The sequence below is a fragment of the Tenrec ecaudatus genome, chromosome 2, assembly GCF_050624435.1.
Source record: "Tenrec ecaudatus isolate mTenEca1 chromosome 2, mTenEca1.hap1, whole genome shotgun sequence".
Lineage (NCBI taxonomy): Eukaryota > Metazoa > Chordata > Mammalia > Afrosoricida > Tenrecidae > Tenrec > Tenrec ecaudatus.
In genome coordinates, this window is record NC_134531.1 from 154403288 (window position 1) to 154412760 (window position 9473).

At 43.5% G+C, this 9473-nt stretch overlaps 2 protein-coding genes across 9 annotated transcripts in view; one reads left to right on the forward strand and one right to left on the reverse strand.

The window, feature by feature from the left end:
• The window catches only part of TCERG1 (transcription elongation regulator 1), a 57929-nt gene extending 56924 nt beyond the window's left edge, over positions 1 to 1005 (forward strand). For 7 of the 8 annotated variants that reach the window (XM_075541773.1, XM_075541775.1, XM_075541777.1 and 4 more), the window contains one exon: positions 795 to 1005. In XM_075541773.1, the coding sequence (XP_075397888.1) occupies positions 795 to 996 (202 nt within the window). In that variant the 3' untranslated portion in view covers positions 997 to 1005. Of the gene's footprint in view, positions 1 to 427; positions 522 to 794 lie in introns of all 8 variants that reach the window. The other variant, XR_012782856.1, reaches the window with a different exon arrangement.
• A 3932-nt stretch (positions 1006 to 4937) lies between these two features.
• Positions 4938 to 6206, reverse strand: GPR151 (G protein-coupled receptor 151). Its single transcript, XM_075543148.1, has one exon. It carries the CDS (start codon positions 6204 to 6206, stop codon positions 4938 to 4940), a length of 1269 nt encoding a protein of 422 aa, XP_075399263.1.
• Between the last annotated feature and the right edge of the window lie 3267 nt (positions 6207 to 9473).

The window sequence follows — 9473 nt, forward strand, 5'->3', positions numbered from 1 at the left end:
TTCTGAAGCTTGAAATTATTTATTTAAGCTCAGCAAAAAAAAAAAAGCCGTGTTTTTTTTTTTAGGGAAAATCAGTTTGCTGGATACATTCAAATTAAAATTTTTAATAATCAAATAAATCTTAAGATTGCTCTGTAGCATATCCAGTTGTTTCCTCCCCAACTTAATTATCAGGAAAACAGTTTTACATTGCTTACCAATCCTTATGCAGGAAACCATTTTTGTTTCGTGCTACAGCTTTTCTTCTTTAAAAGAAAACTTTGACGCATCTTAATGAATGGTATGTGCACGGGAGGATAGAGAGTGCTGAGGGTGTGGTTTTTAGGTATTTTGTCATTTGGATTTTTGGTCAGGATCCTTAATGTTTTGCATCAGCGTGGGCTTTTAAATTAGATGTGAAGTAAGACTTCTTTCTACATTTTTATAGTTAATTTAGTGAAAGATGTGAAAGTGAAAGCTTGTGAAAGATGCTGGGATTGGCAGCCCTGCAGAATGAAGTCCTCTGTTCATCCACAGAACAGGTACAGCACGGGCAAGATTTACCCACCCGCCCTCAGCCCTGATCTGGAGGGAGCACCAGTAGGGGAGGGAGGGTAATTCAGCTTCTGAGGCCCTTTCACTCCTTGGAGTCTTTGCTGAGGTGACTTACAAAGGTGATCACTGCAGTGAAATTTTTCTTAAAAAAAAAAAAAAGTGGAAACACAATTAGGAACTAGATGGACATTTCCAGCTCATTTCTGAAAAGACCTCTGAACAGCAGTCAGTAATTCTAGCTTTTCTTTCTCTGATTTCAGATCTAAAAAGCTAATTCAAGAATCTGATCAGCACCTGAAAGATGTAGAAAAAATTTTGCAAAATGACAAACGGTACCTAGTGCTGGACTGTGTGCCGGAAGAGAGGCGTAAACTGATTGTGGCATATGTTGATGACCTGGATCGCCGGGGCCCACCCCCACCCCCCACAGCCTCAGAGCCCACAAGACGATCAACAAAATAGTTCTTAATACTCTTCCACAGGGGTATCTTATCAATTTACAGCGCTTGCATGAACCAATTTTCAGACTTTTACATATATGTACATTAGTCAACCTATTGCAAAACCGTCTGACGAACAGGAGGAGAAGCATTTGTGAACAGTGTCTGAATGGAGAACACTTTGGAAATATTTATGCTTTTCTTTGTGTGGCATGACTGACATACATAATCAAATATATGCTGTCTAGTAAATTTAAACTCTTGAAGCTAAAAATCATCCTATGAGGTGTGGAAGCCAGTGACTTGGTGACGTTCTTCCTAGCAGTGTTACACATGCAAAATGTAAAAAAGCATTCATAGTTTGAACTTGAAGGATACACATACCACAGACTCCCAAGAAAACCTTAGTTTGGGTTTGTTTGTGTTTTTTTAATTTTTTCTGGTTTTTTTTTTTTTAAAGCGGGTAAAAGGGGAAACACTGAAAATTGAATTCTTCCAGGGGCTAAGATGATTCTAATGAACATGCTTTCCCTTTGTCTCCACCAGACTGTCAAGTTTGTTGTTCACTATGTGCTCCCTTCTGAATTACAGGCCAAATCTTGTTTAGATTAAGAGAAGAATTGTTTAGTGATTTCTTCTCAGGTATTGAACCACAGTTCAATTAACAGGTTGGCCAGAATAGGACTGCTGGTTAAACACGTTTTAGTCACCATTAAGTGATCTTTATGAATATTCTGGAGTAGACATACAATAAATTACCTTTCCGGTTCCCTGTAAACTATATTCCTGTTTAAATGTTAAACTTTTGTTCCTAAAGTTTAAATCTAAGATGTTTGAATGTTCAGTTTTATGTATTTGAACTACAATAAACCAACTCTTTTCTATATGTGGATTGCATATGATTGTTGTTAAATAACTTAAAAGCTTATTTACTTAAAACCTATTCCTAAAAGAAGTAGCAAATGCTATTTGGCACAAAGGAAATTGGTTTTAAATCATGAATAACTGCAGTTTTAAAGGCTTACATGTAGTAATAAATTATTTGCATTAAAGGGAAGACATTTGTAAAGAAGCATTTGGCACTCATTCTCTTAGCAGTATATCATTGCTTCGTAGCTAGAAAATGCTGGTGTTTTTCTTTTTGTTGTTTTCTTGGATTTGTCATTTATCTTGATAGCGATGCTTTGTGCCTCTTGGCATCTTTTCCATGTGCCGTGCACAGTGCATATCACGCTGTGAAACCTGGCTAGGAAGTTGTTGTTCAAGCTTTACCTCCCACGTAAAAAAGATTCCTCTATTTTATCCCTTCATAGATACCTACTTTTTGAGTGCTGCATAAATAAAATATTTAAAGAAAACATTATATGTTAACAGAATTTCGTTTTCCCTGTTATGTGACACCTGCCATGATTCCAACAAAATGGCCAGCAGGGACGCAGTGCATGTGTATTTGGTACATCTGCACAGTCATAAGCACAGCTACATGACTTAATACTTACACATGTTAAATGCTACAGACATGACGTGACACTGTCATAATAGAGACTTGGTGGTAAATTACCAGCCTACTCCCTAACCTGTAAAATCTGTAATTAATAGATGCTCTGGATGTATTTTTTCTTTAAAAAAAATCATTTTTATAAATCTGTTGAGCAGTTTATAAATTGTATTAGGAGTGAAAGTGTTTTGTAAAAGGGATACAGTTATGGATATAAGACTCCCTTCTCCCTTCAATGCTATTTTTAGAATGCCTATTTTGTTACCCCAGATTCCACATAGTGTTGCTCGCCAGTACTGTGTTTCTCACAGAGAAATGTGAAGAGAAAGGTTTTAATGATTACTAATCTGACTTCCATTTTCCCAAGAATATTTTAGTTTGAGTATTCTCACAAGGAATGAGTCAACTTTATGCAGATTTTTCTCAGGCATCCAGTGAGGACTTTGTGTTATCGGGGTCGTAATGAAGGGTCTAATGTTAACTATACCATTCCAGTATTTGCATCTGGTTTGGAGCAAACTCATGGATGATCCGATTTACCCTGAGCCCTGTGCTATTGCTCAGACTCCCCATTGTGCCAGCGAGGAGTTTGAAATGGTAATTCAAGACAGAAACAGCATTGAGCTTCCAAAAACCATGTGAAGTAAAACGAATGATTTTATTTGTTTACAAGGTAGCTTTAAACATTGGCAGAATAGATGCTACGTTTATATAGTGAACATAAATCTTTAATTCAAATTGTTAACCACAGACAATTTAAAAGGTAATCCTTAATGTATCTCATCAGAAAACAATACTTGGGATAAATATGAACACCCGTGCCACTGAGTCCAGTTTTGCCCTGTAGCAGCCTATCATAGGGTGGAGTAGAACTGCGGGGGGTAGCTTCTGAGGGGACAGATGTTTTGTGGAGCAGCCAGCTCATCTTCAGAGCAGCCTGTGACTTTGGATAGCTGACCTGCAGTTAGTGGCCCAACGCTAACCATTGTGCACCCTGGCTCCTTGGACTTGGATGAACTTGCGCTTTCATCTGAGCCTCAGAATTTGTAATGAACCTAGTAGAACCTACCTTCTATGTTGAGAGAGATTTAAAAGTCCACAGAAGGAACATTTTAAACAATCTTTCCACTGCACCTTACCAATATTCCAAACTGCAATGTGTACCCTGAACGCCCTCTTTTCTGAGGGTTCTCTTGAGTGGAAATATCTCAGGAGCCCCATTATTAGCTAACCAAGGGTTATGTTTAAATGTCTGGCATTGTTTTAGTGGGGAAGATTTGTAGCATAATCATTAAATTTTATTGGGTCTGTTTCGCCTTGCTAGAAAATCATTATTGGCTAGTACTCAAATTTTGTTTCGGACAAAATTTAACCATTGCTTTCCTGTTTGCATTGCCTTTGTGCCTTTTATTTTCAATCCTTGATAACCAATTGTCTTGAGGTCATTTGAATTTCCTCTTATTAATCTTTATTATTTGTCTTGTTCATCATCACTTTCATACCCATGTGGTAGTCTGAAAGGTGAACAGGGTTAGGTTCGTGGCGAGGAGTAAGTTTGACGCCATCTAACAACACACATCCTCTTCTCTGTTCCCTCATTTATACTTGAAGTTTTCCTTAATCAGCGAAGCCTGTACCACAAACCACCGTTTACAGCTCATCGTGAGAGAAAGGAGATAATGGAAATAACCCGCTTCAGCGTGTACAAGAATTAAGAACTCCCCAGCAATTTGAAAGAAGAGACAATTGGGAAGAAAAACGGAATTTTAAGATTTTCCTCTATTCGAATAGACAGTACCACAAAATCTTCACACTGGAGATGCATACCGACGACTTTAGACAGATCAATAAAGTAGGCTTTAGCATAAGCAAGAATGAATTTACTCAAACAACCCCATAATAACTGGCTTAAATTAACCTAGGACTGGACTAAAATATTACTGCTTATTCTACAGCATTGTGGAAAATTGAATATGAATTCTAAATATTGAAGATGACTTACTAAACAGGTGAAAACTCTCTAAAATTTGTTCAGTGTGTGGGAAAAGTCTCAGTAGATTTTTGAACTGGGGTTATGTGAAATAAAATGAGATTGGTGAAGGTAGGGCCGATGGCTTCAGGAAGGTCAGTCCCCAGATAGTGGCTAAGTTTAAGCCCCAGTACAGGTTGGGTTGTAAGGGAGCCCCATAAAAAAGCTGATGTGCATGTATAACAATGTGGACTTTCTAATCATTTATGACAGCTATCCTCACACATAAAAGTATTGTAAATGAATTCTGTGGACATCCAGGTTATAATGTGAAAAAGTTAATATTCCTAATAGTGTTTTACTTGGCAAGTTATATACATTTTGAAAAATACAGAGCACAAAGCATTTTTCCCCTAACAATAATACTTTTTGCTATAAAGTGGTAAACTCAGCAATATTAATAAGCATTTAATACACAAAATCAACCATAAAAAGTCTATTTCTCACACCGCTCTGTCTCTTGATCTTCATGTTCCCAAGGGGTAGGGTCATTATCTTGTGCAGAAGTAACCGTGTCCCTCTCGTGCCAAAACTGCTCTACATCAGGGAGAATGGGCATGTCCGCCTTCTCGCCTTTCTCTCTGCTGGTGGTGGGAGCAGCAGGACTCTCTCTCTCTGCTCTGCAGCTTGGAGACTCCAGAGATGGGGCATTATCAGGAAGGACCTCTGAGTTACCACCTGGTATTTCCTGCGAGTCTGAGGCAGTTGGGTTTTTGGTCATTGTCCATTTCCAAAAGCCTTTCAAGCCTGTCTTGAACTCCTCTGACATTACTAGGAAAATGAGTGGATTTGCTGAAGAGATGGAAAACATTAGGACTTGAGACAAGGCTATGAACCCCTGTGGTGGGGCCGGACCTCCGGCCTTCAGGTGCCACACCCACAGCCAAGCGATCCATTCCGGGAGCCACAGAACAGCAGAGGTGAGGGCAATGCTCAGCAACATCACTGTGAGTTGCTTTGAGCGGATCTGATTTCTAAGGTTTTGAGTTTTAGTTCCTCGATTCTGACATCGGCCATAGGCTCTCCAGAAATAAAAGCAGGCAAAGAGTAACGGAAGGCAAAACACCAGGAGAGGGTAGAGCTTACCAAACATAGACATGAACTCTTCGGCTACAGCTGGTACATCCATGATGCACATGTCCACACCTGCATGATGTCTAGTGGTGCTGAACAGCCATTCGGGCAGGGGCAGCAAGCTGGCCACGGCCCAGATGGCTGCCACGATGGACCAGATGGTGCAGTTGTGGAGACTTACTTGCTTGGCTGGGTTGCTTGCGTACATGAAGCATACTTTGGCCACTGCAATGATTGTCAGGCTCTTGGCTGCCATGCACGTGTGGATGAACCAGTCGGAGGACTTGCAGACAAACCAGCCGAGATCCCATACGCCTTTGGAGTATGCTATAGCTCGGGCCGGTGCAGAAAACAGCAGAAGGGAGAAATCCGCCAGGCTGAGATTCAGAATCAGAGAATGGATCATGGATGACCTTCCTTTCCAAGCACTGTGAAGGAGAATGCCAATCACACACAGGTTCCCCACGAAGCCCACCAGGCACACAGCCACCAAGAGAGCCGGCACTATGGTCCTCCAGTCCTTGGAGTCAGAGGGCAGGTAGCCTCCGGCAAAGTGCAGGTGGGCAACGGACACATTCATGGTGTTGGAGTTGGAGTCTGCGGAGGGAGCTGCCTGCAGCACCTGTCCCATCCAGCTCCTTTTTTTTCAGAAGTCAGCGTCTTATGTAGGGCTGGTCTTTTGTCTAGGGAATAAGCACACTGTCGTCAGCCAGTGTCAAATGACAGTGTCGGACCCTCCCATTTCTCCTGAGAGCACCGTGTGGAAGAAGGTTAGATGTGACGCTGCTGCAGGCCCAATATCTGTGACGAGCTGGTGACAGCAGGAGCCTGAGCTGCCGCTCATTAGCAGGACTCAGAAGCAGATTGTCAGCCTGTGGAGTTAAGGAAATAATACACTCATGAATGATAAATGAAAGGATGTGCATGGAAGTGGGCTACTTTAGAGTCACTAGGGTCAGTAAATGGAATTCATTTCCATCCATTTCTAAAATTCTGACCGAGGTCTGTAATCCAGTAAATGCTACAGCTAAGCCTCCAAGTTCTTTAAGTGTCAAAGTGTATCAGGGCCACTTGGATGCCTTGATCCAGCAGATCTGAGCAGGGGCCTGGGAATTGTGTTTCTCCTAGTTCCCAGGGGATGTTGATGGCTGTATGTTGGGACACTGAGAAATATGTGGAAATCCATACTGTCTTCCCCTGTCTCTGGACCCCCTGCAACTCTCATGCTCCACCCTCAGCCCATCACCAGCTGGCGGAGGCTGGACCCCAGTGAAGAATGCAAGCGAGAACTGGGAAGACGTCATCATTTAACAATCTAATTGTTGGTGACTGCTTAACCACTGTGAGTTCCCTAGAGGTAACTGTAGAGCTTGCAACTAGAACAGGCCCAGCACGCCTAAGACTTCTCAACATGTGATTGTGACGAAGGCAACCAAACGATGAATTAAGATGCTCTTCAGGGAGACTAATTCCACAAAGATTGACAAAGACGAGAAATCAATGTGGAAAGCATGTAAGAGATTTTTTTTAAAGGAAATCGACATTTTGAAGTAATTTTATCACAAAACAATTTTAGGACAAGTTTTGAAGTTTTATAATGGGCGCTGGAGACAGCGAGTGAGAGGAAGAGGAGCTATAATTGTTCAAGGGAAGGCATGGGGGTTGGCATGAAGACCTGTCCTGAGTGTGGTGAGGTGAGTGACGAGGTGAGGTACGGTCATTAGATTCTGGGGCTCCCTCTGCTTTCACCAGTTTTTCTCTGAAAAGTTGTAAAACATTAAAATAAAAGTCTCTAAGCCTCCGACCTCAATAAAAAACACTGACACATACAGTTATAGGTAAAGCCAGTGGTGGTGGTTTTTCCTCCTTCCCCTTGCCCCTCTCTCCATTCCCTTTGCCCCCCCCCCCCTTTTCCTTTTGTCTCCCTGTCTTGACTTTTTTTCCTCTTTTCCTTCTGGGATGTAGCAGTACCTCAGAAACAAAATCAGAGGCAATACTATGTGCCCAGAAAGGCTATACCCACAGCGTAAGTATCCCGATTATGCAACAACCCCCAAGTTCAAGGCCATTGCCACTGAGTTACTCTGTACCCATCTCAGATCAGGTACAGAGAAGAACTGCCCGAGAGGGCTCCAGAGGGCCATGATTTCTCCAGCAGATAACGTCTTCCTCCCGGGAGAGGCTTGTGGGTGCTAGTCGTCAGCCTGAAGGTTAGCAGCAAGCACATCACCACGGTGCGGCAAGCAGGGATTCCAGATGAGGCCTGCAGACAAGGAAGTGCCCTTCACCCTAAGCAGCCTCCACTTCACTTCGGGGATGGATTGGAGGAGAGTTCATCCTTAAAGGGCAGGGAGGAGGAAGGAAGCCTGTAGAGAAGTATCTTGAATGCATCAGTGAGGAAAGGAATGCTTTGCCAATTCCCTGGAAGAGATTCCACCTGGTGTCTGCGGCAGAGAGGCGTCCAGCGCCAGAGGTCAACACGGAATCCTTAACACTTCTCATTTATCACCGAAGAGGATGAAACAGAGACCCCAGTGAGGGCGTATCACTTGCCCTAACTCCCGCAGGGAGGAGGTGACGGAGCTGGGTTGGGGATCTCTGAACCTCTGACTGCACAGTTGGGGGCTGCCATCCCCAGTGCTCCTAAGCCATGTGCCCTTTTGTCCCACCAAAGGAGTAGTTGTGGGCTACTAGGTTTCAAACAAGATTGGGAAATGGGGGTCGTCCAGTTCAGCAAGCATCTATCAAGTCCTTTGGCATGAGGAATCTAGGGGTGAAGAAAAAGTCAGTCCTCCCAACGAGCAGCCAGGCCATGGTGGGAAGCTCACTCCAGGTTCCTGGAGGGTATGCCCTGAAGTCCTTCCTCCTCGGTGCCCAGCACAGCGCTAGATACTGGGCCGCCAGCGATCCCTGTCTTGAGAAGTTGTCATCTAGTGGGACAGACTGCAGTTCCATAAGGCTCATTTGCTAACCTGCTGACTCTCGCTTCTGTATTTCTCTATCGCCTAAGCTTGCTATTTCTGCATTACTTTTGTCGGTGGGCTGCTGCCATGTCCATAAGAGATCCCAGTGGGAAGTTCCCTAGTTGTTCTACCCCTAGTCAGTGTGTGCAGTTGTGACTGGATGGGGAACGTCACCCCGCTACTCTGGGTGTGCTGCTTTATAAACAGAGAGGAGACATTGAGGCATCTCTGACTCCAGGTTGCCAGCTCCAATCGAGCTTCTCATCAGGCCAGTCTGGGTGTGCCCTGCTGTGTTGGAAACTGGGTACAACCAGATGCAAAAGCAAACAAACTGTCAGTGACTGCGCTACAAGAGTGCTTTGAGGAACTGCACCTGATCCAGTTGATCCAGACCAGTGCTTGCGGGAGGGGGGGGCGGGAGGGGGGAGGGTAAGGGTGTAAGAAGGGACTGTCAGGCAAAGGGCTCCTTGGAGAAGTGACAGCCCAGCCCAGGCTGAACCTTAAATGTTTCTGATTTTATTTTCTTGGGAGCTCTTCATGTGGCCTTGGTAAAAACAGAACTTTAATTGGAAAGCTTTCGAGAACAGGGATGTCTCTCTCTCAGTTCAGGAGACCACGAGGCTAAATTCAAGATGTGCCTGCAGGGCAAGACCTCCCTTGGTCTCTTTCATCTTTTAGAAGCTACCAGGTGTCCTCAGGCTTGATTCAACTTCTGCTCGCATGGTGACGCCTGCTGTGTACGTGTCCATCTATTCTGTTCTTTTTAGGAGAAGGCGGCTCAGAGGGATTAGGTCTGGGATCCACCCTCCTCTGCTGTGATCTTATTAACACAGCAAAAGAACCCTCCTTTTCCTTTTTATTGTGACTTGGACGAAGGTTTACAGAGCAGAGCAGTTTGCCATTGAAAACTTCACAGCCATTTTGTCTCACCTCAG